Below are 19,586 nucleotides of genomic sequence, written 5' to 3'. Positions count from 1 at the left end.
TTAGAAAGGTTCCCAAGTAATAGCCCCTGATAATCTGTTTTCTTGCTTGGAAATAAATCCAAAAGACTTCAAGGGAACTTACTTCCAAGAACCTATAAGAACCTGTGGGCTTAAAAAAATATGCCTGACTATTTCAAGTGTGGCTCCAATTGCTTCCTGTGCTGGTTTAAAATTGTTTTAAGCACTGTCTAACAATGCATTTGCTCATGATTTCAAACACACATGATTTTAAATATAGTTGTATGATGCAATATGGCTGCATAGTAGAGAAATACAACTACTGCATTCTGTTGAGATTCTTAGGCCCTTTCCGCATGGAGGCGGAAGGGCTTGGGTCGGCGTTTCTGACCCCGACCTGACGACGCTGGGACCGTCCACATGGACGGTCCCAGAAAGAACCGGGAAGACAGCGCTGCTGGGCGCCGTCGCCCGGTCGACTCACCTGCTCTCCGGTGCGTCGCTGGGGCCTGGGGATACGCCTCCCCTGCCCTGCACGCCTGCTTCTGTGTCGCAGAGCAGGGGGGCGTATCCCCAGGCCCCGGCGACGTGCCGGAGGGCCGGAGAGCAGGTGAGTGAAGGTGGGGGGGGGGGGGAGCGCTGGGAAGCCGCTGCCGTGCGGTGCGCTTCCCAGCGCACTCTGAAAACGCCAGCTCGGCCCCCTGTGCGAATGGCGGCCAGGGGAGGCGTTTTTGCTGTCCCCAGGCCGCCATATTCCGCCCATGCGGGGTATTTAGTATTGGGCCCAATGGGCTGCGCCATGGTTTTGGCAGGCATAACTGTGCACCTGCAAAAGTGGGCATTCCCAGCACAAAAGGACTCAGGGGGCAGACTTATGTCAGTCTTATCCCTGGGGCCTGAGGAAGTAAAGAAGACGTTTCACACTTCTGCTATTCCACAAACTGTAAAATAGACTTGTTCAGGGGGGCATTTTTATATAAAAAATGTACATCAAGGGTGTAACAGAATGGTTCAGGAAGACATCTTTATAAAGCTAACAGGCCTACCGTATATATACCATCTTTTCATATATATTCTCTTGTTCAAACTGCATTGTTTTCTGCTTTTGTAACTTGATTTTCTGAATTGCTTGACATCTGATAATCTTTTGCCCTGCTTCTAAATTTTGTAATCTTAGTGTCACTGCTCTGTTTATTAAACCTTCACTTTATTCAATCATACGGTTTTTCACCACATATTCTGCCTGAACTCAATGAAAAAGGCAGGCTAAAAATAAAGCAAATTAAAAAAATGTATAAAATCTCAATGTTCAATCCATCTCCCTTATGGAGCATTGTAATTGTTACTTGGCTTGATTCTTAACAAGAGGACTCCTCACAGATTTTAATGAGAAATTTAATTATTAAATCTTAAATGTTTTAAAAAGTGAAGACCTTATAAATTATAATATAATCACTAATTTTATCTTTTTATAACATCAATTTTAATCGCAACTATTACCATTTTATCCTACAAATCTTTCTGTCTACTTGTATATTTTAATTTTATGCCAATAGAGGTATTAGTACTTGCACTTGTAGCACGAGGACTCACTTGACCTTGCGAGTCCAATAGCGTCCCGCCACCCCTAAGCATTGCACTCCAGGTTACACGAGATTGGACCAGGAAGAAGGAAGGCCCCGCCCCTTTTATCCTCGACCCATCTTCCCTTCGGAAAAGGACACCATTGGCTTCGGCTCTTGTGGGCGTGTCGAAAGGCGCTCTCCGCTCTTTTCGCTTGCCGTAGCTAGTTCCAAGATGGCGGCCGCCGCGGACGTGCCAGTTCGAATTTGCAACCAGGAGATTGTCAAATTTGACCTCGAGATTAAAGCAGCAGTGCAGGTGGGCCCACCCTTGCTCTTCCCTCTTCGGTCAGTAAATGACACGTGGCTCGCGACTCCCGGGATCGTTGCAGCGTGACGGACGATCCTCCTTGAAACATCTGCCAGGAGAGGGTAAAGGAGGAACGTCCCTTTTGCCCCGGTTCGTCTTTTTCGGTCGGCTCCTCTTCTCAGCTGTTGGCGGCAGATCATGAGAGGCACCTCCGCCCCCTTCGGTGTTCGTTAAACACTGCTCTGCCCTGCTAAGAAAAGATGCGCTGGGCGTGAAATCCCCCCTTCAGAGCACCTCTTTGGGATGCTGATGTGGCAGCTGTGCTTGCAGCTTGGCGGTGAAGGGTCGCGTCCGCTTTTACCACTCCCCTCCACGTGTTGTTGGATACGAAAATCACACGCGGCCCTGAGATGTTTTATGTATGCTTCTGCCCCTTGTTTGAGTTTTCTCCGTCTGCCCGCTCCTGTGGTTAGCAAGGACAGACCAAACGCTGCTGCACTGTATCTTTTCAGTGCAGTACATTTATTTCTGAAAAAAATTGCCCTATGGATTTGTAACAGGGCATTCTCTGGCATGACTACAACTTTTTGGCCTTGGGGAATGAGTTACTTCTACTGAAACTGACAGTTTTGCGTAAGACTGTGTGCTAAATTGTAGCTTCTTTTAATACAGAAATAATGAGCAACCAGTACACATGCTACTAAAACCATTCAGGGGGGAACACTGATATGCTGCTTACAGTGCAGTCTAAGCAGAGTTTTTCTCTACTGAGTCCATTGAAGTCAATATGTGTGAACTGCTGTGTAGTTATTTGATTCTAAAAAGTGATCAGCTATACAATTTCATAGTAAATGTAAATTCACTGATTTTATATGCTTACATGTATATCAGAATGTCACCTACTACATGGAGGCATATTCTTTGTACAAGTTTTTAAACATAAGAACAAGCTTTAGCAGTAATTCTACATTGCTTGTAGAAAACACTAGTGTGCTCTGACTGTCAACCACCGTAGGTAGAGAGTGGACTAAATGCAGTGATTCTTTGCCTAGGAGGGCAGAAAGATAAAAATCACCCAGACAGACCTCCCAACAGCCAAGTCAAATAAACACAATATTCTAGTAGGTCTCCATGGATTTTCATTGTAATCTATTTCAGGTAGAAAATGGAACTTTAGGGATGATTGCTGTTTTTTAACAAACATTTTATTTTCATTAATGGAATAACAATTGTTGTTTTTTAAATGTTCTGTTGGTTCAGTGAACATTCTTTCAGAGAGTGAAGCTACATTTTGAGAATCAGTCATTTTGAGAATAATAATAATCAGTCTATCTAAAATAACTTCAGTACAAAAATATGTTTGTTCCGTATGTTGCTTGTTTCAGGATATCCGGGACTGCATGGGCCCTGTGAGTAAACTTACAGAACTGAATGCCAAGGTGAAGGAAAAATTTCAGCAATTGCGGCTTAGAATACAGGTGAGGAATATTGCTAAAACAAGGTAAATGAGAATTTTAGTTATAGTTGGCCATAGTGAAAGCCAGCAATATTCCATTTGAAGTATACCAGCGTATCTCACAAGGATATCAACAATAACATATCTTACACATTTCACATTAATCAACAGTATACACTTTATCTTTTTTATTAAAACTGATTGAAATTCTACAGTTTGTGACCTTACACCAAGCAAATCTCACAGACCTGCTTATGAAAGTATATTACCTCAAAACAGCCACATGGAAATAAGTCTTTTTGGCTGAATTAAAACAGCATACTAAATACTAATAATCATATTGTACAATAAGTAAATGTTGCTTCTAACATTCACTTTACACAGAACCCAGTGTAAATAAATAAATATGATTTATATAAAATGTATTTATTTATTCCAGGTTTAGTGTGAAAATCTTGTATTCCCTAGCCAGTAACTACTCAGTGTTTCAATTAAAATGTATTTTAAAGCATTGTAATAATTAATTAGATGATAGATAACAATTTATTAGAAAAATGCAGGCAGTACTGACATAGGTAAATGCAGCTAAAATATATGAGCTTACACGTCATTCAATTTAAGAATGAACTAAAATGTCTAAGCTTCTTATCCAAAGACTTTGCAAAGCAGAGGAAGCAGCTGTTACTGAATTCCGGATGAGAAATTCATACATCTTAATATGCTGACAGCTTCTATAGTGTCTGCTTACATGTGAAAGATGCATCTATTGAATCACCTGATTCCACCCATTTGAAGCATGACATTCCTTTGAGCACGTGTATAATACTTGATATGCAACACAAGAAACGATTCTTGAGCTAGGATTTATTTTGGCAGACAACCAGCCAAAGAACAAAACTGATTTTCTGTGACTGAATAGCACTATTCAGGTCAACTCCTTTGAGAAGTGATACAGAAGTGATTCAAGATATTAATAATAATCCAAGTTTTTAATCTGGGTATGTTTAGGAGCTTGAACAGATGGCTAAGGAACAAGATAAAGAATCAGAAAAGCAGACTATGCTTCTAGAAGTAGAGAACCATAAAAAGCAAATGCTCAGGTAAGTTGAATGGCGAGTATTGTTTGTTGTCCAAAAACCATCAGAACTATAACAGGCTGCATTGTAAACTGACACAAGATAGTAAATCTTGTGAACACAGAAGTGCAAACTCTAAATATACTATTTAATAAATCCAACATAGTAGTAAAAATTCACACCAGTAAGTTCAACATATATTTTGCAAAAACACAAATTAAATGCGAGTAGACATTCAAAAGTCCAAACTGTTATATCCACAACAATGATATGAAATAGTGCTGGTATTGACAGGACCCTGAAATTGTGTGCCCGTTTTATAGTTCATATAGCCTCCCACTTCTTCAGATTTCCATTTATGTCCTGCTTGCAAGTAGATGTAATTCTCCTTTCCAAATTTATTGAGGATATCCATCATTTTCACTGTAATTTTTTCATCAATGTACAAAGAAGTACAGCTAGACACGAAGAGACAGTCTCATAGATTTTTCTAAAAGTCATTCATTATACAGAGCACAGTACAGTTTTATCAAAACAAAACTATGTCCCCATGAAATTATGTTATTTATTTATTTGTTTCTTAGATTTTTATACCGCCCTATCCCCGAGGGGCTCCTGGCGGTGTACAACACAAAATCAATACTGTACCAAACAGGGGAGCAAACTATACAAATACACAATAACAAATTACAAAGGCTCCATCTAAAATAGGCATTAAAACTTACTAAAATTCCATTAAACAGCGGTTAATACAATAAAATAAAAGGCGTCCAGTAAACCCATATTTAAAACCCTCGCCCAAAAAGAGGGGAACGGCTAACACCCTCCATAGGAGGGCTACCCAGATGTAAAGAGCAGAGAGGGGGCACCATACTCAGCGGCTGGACTCTCCAAAGGCCTGGTGGAACAACTCAGTCTTGCAGGCTCTGCGGAACTCACCAAGATCCTGCAGGGCCCGGACAGCTGGAGGAAGAGTGTTCCACCAGGCCGGGGCCAGAGCCTTAAAGGCCCTGGCCCGCGTGGAGGCCAGCCGCATCGTTGAGGGGCTGGGAACCACCAGCAAATTGGCCTCTGCCAAGCGCAGAGGCCGAGTAGGGACATATGGTGTTTCAGCAGATTCATAAGCAGAGCTAATGTCACCATTGGACTGGTACACTAACCTTATGTTTGTAGCCATTGCTTTGTTTCTGCCAAGAAACTCCTGTAGATGAGTAGTGTTTAAAAATGGCTCATAAGTGAAACACACTTTGATCTGCTGTTTTCAGTTTGCTATGATTTTTTCAAAATTAACACCCTGTCTCAGATTTCTTGTGGTTATCTTTCTGTACAAAATTTGATAGTTTGTAAACTCTATCTCCTTTTGGCTGGTCTAGATGCATGTTAATGAAAATCTTCATAGTAATTGTTAACAAAAAAAATTATAGAAATAGTGTGAAGATGCTCTCCCTCAGAGCCATGCCCCTTTCATCCTATTTAAGGGGAACAATTTTATTCTTTCATTGCTGTTCCTAAAACATTTTTCCCGCACTTTAGTACTGGGTATATGTAACATGTAGAATATCTATTTTATATTTGCCTTTATTGTTTTGAATTAGCCATAAGCTTATATAACTCCCATTCCAATGAATGAGACTCAGAAGTGCTTGATTATCAACTGGATTGTGCCCTTGTTTTTTATTCCACATACTGCACACACAAAAAATATGACAAAAATGACAAAAATTAACGACAAAATTATAAAACATGTACAAAAGCAAGACCTGCTGAGGAAGAGTCAGCATGGCTTTTGCAGAGGCAAGTCCTGTCTTACAAACTTACTAGAGTTCTTTGAGCATGTAAACAGGCATGTGGATAAGGGGGAACCAGTGGACATTGTCGACTTGGATTTCCAAAAGGCTTTTGAGAAAGTTCCTCACCAGAGACAATTGAGAAAACTCAGCAATGGAGGAATAAGAGGGGAAGTCCTCCTATGGATTAAAAACTGGTTGAGAAACAGGAAGCAAAGGGTGGGTGTAAATGGGAAGAACTCACAATTCTTTGAGCATGTAAACAGGCATGTGGATAAGGGGGAACCAGTGGACATTGTTGACTTGGATTTCCAAAAGGCTTTTGAGAAAGTTCCTCACCAGAGACAATTGAGAAAACTCAGCAATGAAGGAATAAGAGGGGAAGTCCTCCTATGGATTAAAAACTGGTTGAGAAACAGGAAGCAAAGGGTGGGTGTAAATGGGAAGTTCTCACAATGGAGAGATGTAAGGAGTGGTGTCCCCCAAGGATCCTTTTTGGGACCAGTGCTCTTTAACCTATTCATAAATGACCTGGAAATAGGAGTGGGTAGCGTGGTGGCAAAGTTTGCAGATGATACCAAATTATGTAGGGTGGTGAGAACCACAAAGGATTGCAAAGAGCTCCAAGCGGACCTTGATAAATTCTATGAGTGGGCTGAGAAATGGCAAATGCAGTTCAATATAGCAAAATGTAAAGTGATGCATCCAGGGGCAAATAATCCAAACTTCACATACACGCTACAGGGGTCAGTGCTATCAGTCACAGACCAGGAAACCAATTTGGGCATCTTAATTGATAGTTCCATGCGAATGTCAACTCAATGCATGGCAGCTGTGAAAAAGGCAAATTCTATGCTGGGGATAATTAGGAAAGGAATTGATAATAAAATGGCAAAGATTGTCATGCCCTTATATAAAGCAGTGGTGCGACCACACTTGGAGTATTGTGTTCAGTTCTGGTCGCCACATCTCAAAAAGGATATTGAGGAGATAGAAAAAGCACAGAGAAGGGCAACGAGGATGATTGAAGGATTGGAGCACCTTCCTTAAGAGGAGAGGCTGCAGCGTTTGGGACTCTTTAGTTTGGAGAGGAGATGATTGATATGATTGGGGGATATGATTGAAGTCTACAAAATTATGCATGGGGTAGAAAAAGTTGATAGAGAGAAATTGTTCTCTCTTTCTCACAATACTAGAACCAGGGGGCATCCATTGAAAATGCTGGGGGGAAGAATTAGGACTAATAAAAGGAAACACTTCTTCACGCAACGCGTGATTGATGTTTGGAATATCCTGCCACAGGAGGTGGTGATGGCCACTAACCTGGATAGTTTTAAAAAGGGCCTGGATAGATTTATGGAGGAGAAGTCGATGTATGGCTACTAATCTTGATCCTCCTTGATCTGAGATTGCAAATGCCTTAGCAGACCAGGTGCTCGGGAGCAGCATCAGCAGAAGGCCATTGCTTTCACCTCCTGCATGTGAGCTCCCAAAGGTATCTGGTGGGCCACTGCGAGTAGCAGAGTTCTGGACTAGATGGACTCTGGTCTGATCCAGCAGGCTTGTTCTTATGCTCTTATGACCAGTAAGAGAAATGCACTATATACCAATTAATACAGTGTTGTTGCAGTGCATGCGGTCATGAAAATTGATTATCATGTGAAATAATAATGAATTCTGCCTGCATGTATCTTCAGTTATCTCAGTTGCTCCGTGGCTAGTACACTCTTTGAAGGTGTTTCTGTCCAAATCACAGTATATTTAGGACACAATATAATGCTGGAAACTTGGCAGAAGATGTGAACAGAAGGTTTATGTTTCACCAGAAGTCATTATATTAAGGAATTTTTAAAATAAAATGTACTATTGCTAGTATATGACCTCCTATAAATTATCTAAAAAGAAAGGAGGATCACATAAATGTTGGAAATGTAGAGAGGTGACAAGTATTTTATATCATGAATAATGAACCTGTAAAAGAGCAAAACTATATTGATTACAAATCCATAGAGAAATCTCAAAAATATTTCAAGAAAAGATGTGAATATGCAAAGTGATAAAAATATGTGGAGTTATTTAGATCTTTATCCACAGCAGTGGAAATTATCTGGACAAGAAACTGGAAATTACCAGATATTCTGATTTATACATGAATGGCAAATCATAGTTCTAGAATTTTTAAAATTGGCAAAATAAAAAAACCCTATTAATGAATTTAAACTAGACTGGGTAAAATCTATTGTACAGAATTATAATAATGATTGTGTAGGTATTGGCTGTGAAAAGTGAGGGGAATAAAAGGTTTTTTGAGCTGGATGGAAGTTAGTTTTAAAATAAGTGAGATATTTGATTTAATTTAAGTGAGGGTTAGTGATGTGAGCAGCAAGTCTTTTATGACTTATAAAATATGTAAACTCGATACTTGGTGGTGGTTTTGTTCACGAGGTAAGTTATCTGTTTTGGGAGTATTGGAGATGGATTGTATTTTGGATATGATTAAAACAGTATATAGTTTATGCATTTGTTGTGATTAAATAATAGTAACCTTTAAAATGTTTTAAAAATCGCAGTATATTAATGGTTTCAGCAATCAGGCAGCATGGAGGAAAGCGAATCTAGCTTGCAAAATTGCCATTGACAATGCTGAGAAAGATGAATTATTGCGAGGAGGAGACCCTCTAAGGCAAAGGTAATAATAATCTTCATTACATTTCACTTGGCGAGTTCAGAGCAGCTTACATAATTCTCTCCTCTTCCATTTTTTTCCTGAACTACCTAATGAAGTCAAAGCGACTAACTCAGTGTGCTGTAGTGACTGAGCGGGGATTTGAAACCTGATCTCTTTGGTCTTAGTCCAACACCCTATATCTTGACTCTCATAACAATATTTATTACTTATATAACGTTAAACTTGGAGCTGATTGTACAGAAGGCAGTTTTAGAAAAATGAGGCTTACTTCTACAAGTACAATGTTAGGGGGTAATGGGGAACATAATCATTCCTTTGTGGCTGGACAACTTGGTTCCCAAATGTTGTACCTTCAAACTTTCCAGACTGTTTGCTGTCAAGCTCTACTTCATAGGTTCGTCCTTCGTCCTGTTTCCTCAGCTGCTTGGATTTTCCTTTTCCCTCTATCATCGTTTGTAGAACTGTTTTGACAAACTTGCAGAGACCCAAGCAGCTGATGTTCGTCCTTACCATTCCCAGCTCTTGCTCTCTGCATGCTGCTTTGATTAGTCCCACTTTTGTGTTCCCCGGGGCTTTTGGAGTATTTTCACTAATTGGAGTATTTTCACTAATTTCACTAATTGGGAATATAGATTTATTTTGTGCTAGCTTATTTTCTGCTTACTTTTAGAAAAGCTACTAAGGAAAGCTTGGCTGAGGGGGCCAGTAACATCACTGAGAGCTTGATGGGTATTAGCAGGATGATGTCTCAGCAAGTCCGGCAAAGTGAGGAGGCTATGCAGACCCTAGGTAAGTAAACCATCATCTTTATCTATTGAGTGGCAAATTGCCATTGTATCGATAAGGCCAGGGCAATGTGTTGATAAGAGGAATGACATTTAGTTTGTAGGGTATACTTCAAAGGCACAGGAAACAGAACAATTGGGCATGACCATGGTATAGTCTGGGAAACCCAACACGGAGTACAGGCACTTTTTGTAGATAAAATCTTAACATCTATTGTGCTCACTTCCAACCTGTGTGAAGTTAAATCATCTTAATTTTGGGGGGGAGAGGGGGGGAAGAGTTAAAGACCCTCATGGGGTAAATTCATCCTATATTCTGTGTCTTGTATTAGCTTGACTTAAATTATGCTAAGTTGGTTAGTCATGTTTAGTGGGTTTGTGCTGCAGCTGGCATGGCTGCATAAGCTCCCCAAAAGAATCCAGAATTATGCAATTGTTCAAAGATCTAATAATTTTAAAACCTATGCTATTTTGGTGAGAGCTGGATAATTATTCTTAACTTTAGGAGCTGGTAATAGGGTCATTGTTCACTTAGCTGTCTGAGCTGCAGTTTGTCACCACTCCTTTCATTTGGAGTAAAGTGTTAGTCCGATTGCAGTACTTTGTTCCACTCTGAATGTTACAATCCAAATGTGGAGTAAGAAATGTTAGTAATTATATTAGGTATGAATACTGACTAGAAACACAGCTTGTCAGCTCCGTGCTATTATGTCAATCTTGTAGTAGTAATACATTTTTTCAAATAGTATATACTTTGATATTGGGGTATGAAGTGTTAAACGTATGAATACCACATCAGTTATGAAAGGTGCACACATTTCAAATGTGGCTTTTCTCTTAAAACACGCACAGCAATAGTATGTGGAAAAGACTGATGGGAATATGTATGAATACTTGAATTTGTGTTATTGGTCAGGCACAATCTAACCCAGTTCTTTCTACTCAAACTCAGCTCAGGCTGAGGTCTTAGCCCTGTTACATGAAATTGTTTCAAAGAATTGAAACCCTAGGAATGTCTGCATTCATATCATATGATCTACGATTGAACTTTGTCCCCTCATATTTAACATTCTAAACGAACATGCAGTTTTCATAGTTGACGTGGTACACCACCATGTGTTTTATATTTCTGTGTCTCTTTGCAAGTGCCGGGCACCTTGTGGATGCGGGGTTTCAAACTTAGTCCTGTAGGTCTTCAGAATTAGACTTCAATCTGTGTTTTGTATAAATGGCAATATGTGTTTTTTAAAATTAATGGAGAAAAGTGCCTGCTTCTGATTTAGAGATGCCCCAGATTATTGCTGTGTTTGGTAACACACTGTCTGAAATACAGATACATCTGACATAATGATAGTCAAACTTTAGGCACCCATTTGCCACATCATCTAAGGAACTCCTATGTAATGTATACAAGCACGTAGGCTTATACAGTCAGTGGAACGTTCAGAGCTCGAAAGGTTAATTTGGAACTCCACATGATTGGCTGTGAGAGCTACACAGCATTATAAAGCCTAAGGACAGGGAGTTCTGAAACAAAAAGGAATTCTGTTGTAAGAGTCAGAGTGAACAGTAACTCTGTTCTCTGGAAGCGGAGGGCCAGTTCAGAGTGGGCTGTACTTCTCTGTATTAAGTGCCAGAATGGGCAGAGTTCAGTAAAGGATTCTTCTTATAAAAAAAAAAAATATATATATATATGAGGGAAAAAAAAATATATATATATATATATGAGGGAAAATTGAAAGAGAACTATGAACTCTTAAAAATCCTCTCCACTTTACTAAAAAAATTTGCTCTGACAATAAAAAGTTGCTCAGTCAAAGCTATTCTATCAAAAATTTTGGAGGGAAAATGTTCCTTCAAGGCACAGGCAGTTGGCAGGTACTTGTGTGTGTAAGAGGCAAACTCTCTCTCTCTCTCTCTCTCTCTCTCTCTCTCTCTCTCTCTGTGTGTGTGTGTGTGTGTGTGTGTGTGTGTGTGTGTGTGTGTGTGTGTGTGTGTGTGTATGTGTGTGTGTGTGTGACTGAGGAGACATGGGATACCACGTTATACCCTGCATGTCAGTCAGACCGCCAAGGATTCTGGGATGGGAGAGTTTTAGGATGCATACTCAGTTTGCTCAGCATGCCCTCCAGGCAAGTAAGGCCTTGTCATCACCCATTTTGAATTAGTAAACAAAGGAAAATATGTTTGTTAATAATCACTGGGTTATATAGAAAATCCACTTTGCAACAATAAATCCAAAGTATTCGTAAGTTAGATTGGAGAGGGGTTTGTACAATAGAATTGTCATAGCTTAAGTGTTAGAAATTAGTGCAAATATATGTGCATATGAAGCCTCACCAGGAAATTCAGGACTGGTTGGAATAGGTAAGACACCAGAATTTACTATTTTTGTTATTTTTATCCATGCCTCCATCTTGCTTCATTATGAATAATAAACCAGATGATTCAATTCTTACATCCTAATGCACGTCGTTTTAACTCTTTTTCTAACTTATGTAATCTTAGGGGCTGTAGGCAAATTGTAACACATTTTAGGGCCATATGATTGCCAAATGACAATTAATGGCATAAACCATCCCCCCAAATCTTAAAACTCCGACAGTGCCTGTCATGAAATTCCAGTCCAAATGTTTCAGCATTTTTCCAAAAGATTCGTAGTCCTGAGTGTCAGAATTTGTGCTGATAGTTTCTCTTAGCATGAAAATGTACATTAAATCTGCTGACAACATTAACTGTTTGTGTATCATTTAGCAGTCAACTATGTGCCCTTGCTTTGTGAGGGGAGATGGAAAAAATGCGTCAACTAATGCAGTTTTCTGTTTTCTTCAACCTCCTGGACTGAAAACTGCCTTCAGATATTAATCCCTCAAATCAGCAACCTAAAAGATCTTTTGCAGGCCAACTATTCATAAATTGACCAATTTTTTAGATGCTCACTTGAAACATTTTGACTTGAGGATTTTTTTAATTTTCACATAAGCGTATGAAAGTGTCCAGCAATAACCTTCTCCAGCAGAAGTGGGGGGAGGGTACCTTCGGATGCTTCACTGATGGGAAGCTGAGACGGAAAGGTTTAAAACAGAAGCTCTTCACAGGATTTCCTCTTAGATGCACTTTCTCAAGGAGGGAAGGGGTGGGGCTAAAACAGAGAAATGTGTACTTTTTAATTGAGAGGCATGATACTCAACTTTAAATTAGAAACAAGAGAAAGGGAGTGATGTTCACCAGTTTCCCACAGTAAACTGCCCCATTTCTCCCAGGGGTCTGCCAACCTCAGAGGAAGCAGGAACATTTGCTTCTGTGAGCACCCTTCTGCTTGAATGAGATAGGATCTACCCTTGTGTTTTGTAGAACAACTAGCAAACTATTGATACTCAGTATACTTTGGTCAATTATTTCTTTTCTATTTAGTCACTTGACATTATTCCACCTCATTTTACTGTTCTGATTTGGCTCAGGTGAGATTTTTAATGTTGACAAGTAGATGTGGTTGTCATAACCAAATTCAATCATTGTTTTTACCTACTCTCTTTTTTGTCCTGTAAGAATGGGCCAGCAAAATGTCATTTGAGCCCTAAGGTGGCCCTCAGGAGGAAACAAAAGTACACTCAGCTGAAGTATTTTCAGCTTTCCTTGGCTTGAGAAGTTCTGAAGCTTACTACCTTGCCTTTGGGCCAATTTGTCTGTTGTGCTGTATGTTGTATTTCTCTGTACGGCATTCAAACATAATTCTCAAAGTCTGTTTGTTTGTTTGCTTGCTTGTTTGCCAGATTATCTGAAATACTTTGAGCTGAAATTGTATGTATTCTCTTTCAGTGAATTCTTCACGAACTATCCTAGATGCAAACGAGGAATTTAAATCCATGTCTGGAACAATACAGCTGGGACGAAAACTCATTACAAAATACAATCGCAGAGAATTGACAGATAAACTGCTCATCTTTCTTGCACTTGCTTTGTTTTTGGCCACAGTGCTTTACATCCTGAAGAAGAGACTGTTTCCCTTTTTGTGAAATTCTCAAGGAAGGGAGAAAGCATGAATGCGAGGCAAATGAAATGAGATAATTTATGATAAGTAACTGACACTATTCTGACAGAGAAAAGGTCGAAGGAGACTGGACTTTGTACTGTATAAATGAACAGTAAGCTTACTTTGCATGAGCGCAATGATCTGCAGGTACAGCCAAAACAAGGAAGGAAGAATGATCTTCAGAGAGAACGAGCTGGTCAGGTGCTCTGAAGAGTGGTGGCATCAGTTATAACCTGGATGGTGGGTGGCATGTTCATCCCATGTGGGCATGGATCATATGTTCCACTTCCTTCTTCTGTTCAGAAGATATGCTGATCTAAATCAAGCAAGGCATGCGGGGAGTGGGAAGAGACTGCAGTAGATGCATTGAGGCACATTCCTGCACCAACCTCTGCTTGGATCCAGATAGAGCAGGGAGTCTTATGTTAAGTAAAAATAAATACGTACTTAAAATGGATTAAAGAGGGAAGAGAAATGTGCATCATCTTACTGTTTCTTTTATACAGTCTTTTAAATTTTGCTTCAGTTAATTCCAGAAGTGAAAGACCAGCATGATGAGCTGCAAAATCAAAATCTAATTGGTATTGGCAGGAATATGTCCTTGTTCTTTCATTTTTGTTTTGAAAATTGAGTTTGGGAAGTTTCTTTTGCTTCATTCTAATTTTTGCTTTGATGGCCTAATGCTGAGTAGGAAAGTGTAATTCTTAGAATGCTATTGAAACTTTCTCATTCCTTTTCTATTAGCCTTCCAATATAAGATGAGGTGCAAATCAGTGAGTGGCATGCACTCTCTACACCCATAGGTGCAATTCTTCATCAGTGCACAGCTAAATGCACAGGAGTGGATCCCCATGACAACCATAGAGCCTCTTTCCCCCCTCCATCTTCCTCATTGACTCTTGGCAGAGAATGCACTTTGTCAGGCATGCGGCAGTATTCAAGGCTGCTCCGATCCAAGCAATCTGGCTACTTTCACTTGAAATATAAACAGCATGCCCTGATATAAGAGCCTGGAAAGACTAGGGCCCCTGGATCCTTCTATAAGAGGCAAGGAAAGTCCTCTCATTACAGGTAGTAATCAAACATATTGCCACACAAAGCATAGTGGGCACCTGCTTGAGGAATGGAAGTAGAAAAAGGTGGACAAAACACATATCGCATCACACAATCATTCCACAGTGCGCCACAGAGAGAGGTCCATCTTACTGTGACATACCTCTGAAGATGCCAGCCATAGATGTGGACAAAACTTTAGGAGCAAAAACTACAGACCATGACCACATAGTCTGGGAAACTCACAACAGCTAGTTGATCCTAGTCGTGAAAACCTTCCAGAAGACATCAATGTGTGGTTTTTATTTCAAAGTATTTGAAATAATATTAAAGTATTGTTATAACTCTTGAACCCAGATTTCTTTTCATACAATAATTGCTGAAAGTTACCCATGGATTTTTATGATCCCATTCCTTAGGCTATCTCTCTGAAACTGAGCCCTGATGTTTCCATCTTGGATCAGCACTGGACATAGAGCAAAGCCTGTTACTTGGAGGGAACCCTCACTTTCCTGAAGCAGGTGTGCCAGAATTAAAGTCCATTGCCAACCAGTACACCACACTGGCTCTGGCACTGCCTTTTGAGATCCAGTTTCCATATGTATGGTTCTAGGTTTTGCTGTGCCCCTTTTCAGTGTGATACCTTTACCTTTCTGTGACTTTTATGGACTCTTGGAAATTGTTACATCTGATTATATGAGTACTACATTGCTTCATGAAGATTGAATGCTTTGTGCTTAATTCTGTGTGCATTTTATACCATCAGTCTATTGCAATTCTGCAAGTGCTAATTAGAGGTTCTAGTCTTAATGAAAAGGTTGAAATCCAAGCAGCTAATAAGCTTCTTACCAATTCTGAAGCCAATAATGTATGTGGTTGCATGTGAGAGAGACAGAACACACATGTATTGTGTAGGAAGGCCTGATACACGCTTAGTGGCACATGGGACACCTTTCTGGAATGCACTAACAGCCACAGTGACCTAATGTTGCACTGATCTACTTGGCTTAGTTGAGGCACAACAGCTCTCTTCCTATTTCCTCCTCTCCTCCTTGCTCCTTCTCACTTACCTGGATGAAGGCAGAGGACTGAACTGCAAATTCACAGAGCTCAGTTGCTAACCGTAGAATATACATTCAGGAGCTCTACCAGATAATTTTTATCACCCAGATAATGGGTTTCTTTTTCTAAATGTTACTAAGTTTTTGCTTAACTGCTTATCGTCTCTCATTGTTTAAAATGAAGGAAAGTTTCAATAAATTATTTTTTAAATATTAGAAGGGAGTCTGTTTTACATGATATTCAGAGTTAATCTAATGCCTAATGTTTCAAAATGTGCACAGTGAAGATTGCCTAACATTGATTATTTATACATTCGTAATTGCAGTCAAGGGAGCTATAGAGTAGAAAGGGGTGGTTTTTCCAGGTTAAAAATCTGTTTATGAGTGCCTTGGGGCAGGTGCAGTTCTGTTCTGGATTCATTACTCTGGAGCCTGAAAGTTTGATTTCATGTTTGTTGTCTCAGGATAACACTTCACGGCTGGGTTTAACATAGTTATCACATCCCAGCTGAGAGCACATAAGAAAAACAGTCATGTCTTAAAGCAAAATTCCTGTAGATGGCAACATGCACTGGATTTACAGTAACACTGGAAGCTGTTGGTTATCTTGCAGATTCAGTTCTTTACCAGCCTAATCTCATTTGTCATTAGCAACTGGTGCATTAAGTAGGCATTGATTATTCCTGTTTTATTGACTGAAGAGCTGAGACCAACAAGTTCTATCTGGACTGTATATTTTACAGACTCTATTTTACAGTGCAGAATTCAGCGCTATGGCAATGCATAGGCATGCATTTCTGCCAAGATAGTGTGATGCAAGGGACTGGAGCGTAAGGTGTGGGTATGTGAAACTCAAGATGAAACTCTACTTAGCTATGAAGTCCCTAGACATGGCCAGGAGCCATCTCTCAGCCTAGCCCTACATCATAGAGTTGCAGTGAAGCCAGGAACTTGTGTTTTGTGTCTTGGAGATGGATAGTTTCTTCATTTCCAGTCAGTCAATCCAGGTGTGTTGGTGACAACAGTTGAATTTTACAAAGTGTGGTGAGCTTGGGTGGGGACTGCTGAGTAGGGTTTGTAAGTGGTGAAATCCTCAGCCTCTTAGTTTCTCGCTATTCCTATTAGAGAAGAAACCATTTGCAGATTTGGTCAAACTAAACTATTTATATGGAAATCTGAATCCAGCTTTTCTTGGCACACTTCTCATAGAGTCTTGAGGACAAGGCCAGGAGGTTCATTGATAAGCTATGGTTTGAAACCATTTCTCTCCAAACCAAGTGTGATTCTCTAGTTGCTGGATAACATTCAGTTCCCTATATGGAGCTGTCACAGAATTCTGGTAGGGACACTCATTTAATAAAATTAATGTACTGTGTATTGTCAAAGGGTTTCATGGCCGGATTCAACTGGTTCTGGTGGGTTTGCCAGGCTGTGTGGCCGTGGTCTGGTGGATCTTGTGTAACAGAATTCCCTCTGTGATACACCTCTGAAGATGCCAGCCACAGATGCAGGCGAAACGTTAGGAGCAAGATCCACCAGACCACTGCCACACAGCCCGGAAAACCCACCAGAACCAAATGTACTATGTGTTTCCTTTCTGCTAGGTGCCACAGAGTTATATATATGCTGGCAAAAACTAACACCCTTTTGCCATAAATAAGATGGCCCGGCTTAGATCCTTACGCTGGCAAAATACATTTCCACCAAATATATGGTTGGCATAAGCAGAGCACGCTGTATTCTGCCTCTGGCTAAATTGATCTAAAAGACAATGGAACGACTTATGCAGAGAAAGAATATAAATAACGTTTAAATGAGCTTGAAGACAGGGAGAATGTGCTTACCAGAGGGAAATGCTTTCCACAATGAGTAGCTGTCCCCAAATGGGAGGGTGAGTTCATCGCTGCCCTGTTTCTAAAAATGCCACTGTCAAATGTGTGCGGTGGCTGTCGCCTGCCAAGTGGTCCAGGCGTGTGTGCCAGCTGGGAGAAGACTGGACAAGGCTGGCTGGAATCCTTGGGAGCTGAGAATAGCCTAGCTGCAGATGTAAACTTGCCCATGAATTATGCACAACCCACTGAAAACAGAGAGAGAGAGGAAGCCAGGTGGGCCACTCTTGTGTCCTCTGCTGTTTACTTTCATTAACTGTCAGCCCCAAGTGGCCTGGATCCAAAGTCCATTGACAGAGCCACAGCCCTTGGAGACTTGCCAAAGCCCATGCATGTTTTTGAAAGAGCATATAGTGTGTAGGCTTCTTTAGCCTGACTTTTGGTATATGAGATGAAAATACAGTTGTCCTTTCCACATTGTGACTTTCCACACTGCAGTTTAGGCTTATTGCAAGTGGCGCCGGACATCCCACCACCACACGAGCACCCCCCCCCCAAAAGGGCTCCGGTACCACAAGGGGGGCTGCTGATGAAAAGCTCCCCACATCCGCCATTATCAAGGGGCCGACGCTGCCACCACTGCCACCATCCTCTGTCTCCAGAGCAGACCCAGAGAAGCCCAATAGCTGCCACTGCACAGAGGCCACCAGAAAAACCTGCAGCCTTGCCACTTGATTCCACCCAGAGGCAGTCGCCTTGTCAAAAAAATGTCAGGTGGTTTTCCAGATCGCGGGGTGGGGGTGCATTGCGCCTCCAACCCTAGCGATGTGGAAGGGACAACTGTAATGGTAGATTTAGGTTAGAGCATTTGGCAGGACTGATTAGCATTCCTGCTTGATTCCATTCTTGTTGCTTGGAAATGAACCTTGTAGTGCTGGGGCAAGATTACTTTCAGGTAAGTATGCTCAGAATTAAATCCTGCTGATTGCAATAGAACTTAACAGTCAAAGAACTGTGTTCAGGATTACAGTCTTAATCCTTTCCAGGCCTCCATTTTATTTTCACCTTTTCCAGTGTCTATTTTCATAAATCTGTTCTAGAAGTGCTACAAAATACCAGCCATTTCTACTGGTATACTCAAAGCAAGAGAGCAACTCAAAGCAAGAGAGCAACAATCCCTGTAGCAAGGCACAGCAGAGCCAAAGTTAAGTGCCTTTGTGTCTGTTGGGAAAATTAAGCCCATGCCCCACCAAAACCTTGGGACTTAACACTTAGCTTTAGCTTGGCTGCACCTAGACTCTGGGAATTTGGGTTCTCGCCTTACTTGCTCTTAGTTAACCTATTAGATATTTGGAAAAGTTTGTTCATCTTTTTTTTCCCTGCACACAAAACACCAACTTTTGATGCACAGTGAGACAACAGAAATGTTTTAGTTAGATAACTTGTGTACACAGGTTGTCCTGAATGCACAGATCATTCATTACTGATCTGTGGGACTAGAGTTAACATGTGTGTGGGATGCATGCACCCAAGGATCTGAGTTGGCACAGATAGTTTTAGTAGAGCCTGTTACCTGTTGGGAAGAAGAAGATGGGGATTTGGCTTCTCTGTCCCACTGACATCACTCATCTTCTGTTAGGAGATTTGCACAACCCCAGGTACTGGATATTGGGTTTTTTTAACCTTCTCAGGTGCCTTTTTTGCTTATTGGAAAGCCAAGCTTAGCATATGAACTTCCGTCACTGAATTGAAATGAATGTATGTATAAGCTCTGCAGATAGGTAAGGTAAAGGTAATTCCCTGTGCAAGCACATGGTCTTTACTGACCCATGGGGCTGCATCACATCACATCACAATGTTTACTAGGGAGACTTTGTTTATGGGTGGTTTGCCATTGGTTTCTGGGGTGGTTTCTGGGGTGGTTTCATCTATACTCTGCAGATCCTTTGAGCAAGCAATTGCAGAACCACAGCCAAATAGTTCAGTG

General features: G+C 40.7%; 1 protein-coding gene across 4 annotated transcripts; it reads left to right on the top strand.

The window, feature by feature from the left end:
* Window positions 1-1,700: 1,700 nt before the first annotated feature.
* Window positions 1,701-15,950, top strand: BNIP1 (BCL2 interacting protein 1). 4 transcript variants are annotated; one of them, XM_048491506.1, is made up of 6 exons: window positions 1,701-1,839; window positions 3,216-3,308; window positions 4,295-4,386; window positions 8,737-8,838; window positions 9,509-9,627; window positions 13,443-15,950. In XM_048491506.1, the coding sequence occupies exons 1-6, from the start codon at window positions 1,756-1,758 to the stop codon at window positions 13,637-13,639; spliced, it is 687 nt and encodes a 228-aa protein (XP_048347463.1). In that variant the 5' UTR covers window positions 1,701-1,755; the 3' UTR covers window positions 13,640-15,950. The 4 variants fall into 4 exon arrangements, with proteins under 4 accessions (XP_048347463.1, XP_048347467.1, XP_048347465.1 ...); XM_048491510.1 differs by having other exon boundaries at window positions 1,758-1,868; XM_048491508.1 differs by lacking the exon at window positions 1,701-1,839 and adding an exon at window positions 1,860-1,980.
* Window positions 15,951-19,586: the final 3,636 nt, after the last annotated feature.

Source organism: Sphaerodactylus townsendi, linkage group LG03 (genome assembly GCF_021028975.2).
Source record: "Sphaerodactylus townsendi isolate TG3544 linkage group LG03, MPM_Stown_v2.3, whole genome shotgun sequence".
Classification (NCBI taxonomy): Eukaryota; Metazoa; Chordata; class Lepidosauria; order Squamata; family Sphaerodactylidae; genus Sphaerodactylus; species Sphaerodactylus townsendi.
This window is presented reverse-complemented; position numbering and strand designations above follow the sequence as displayed.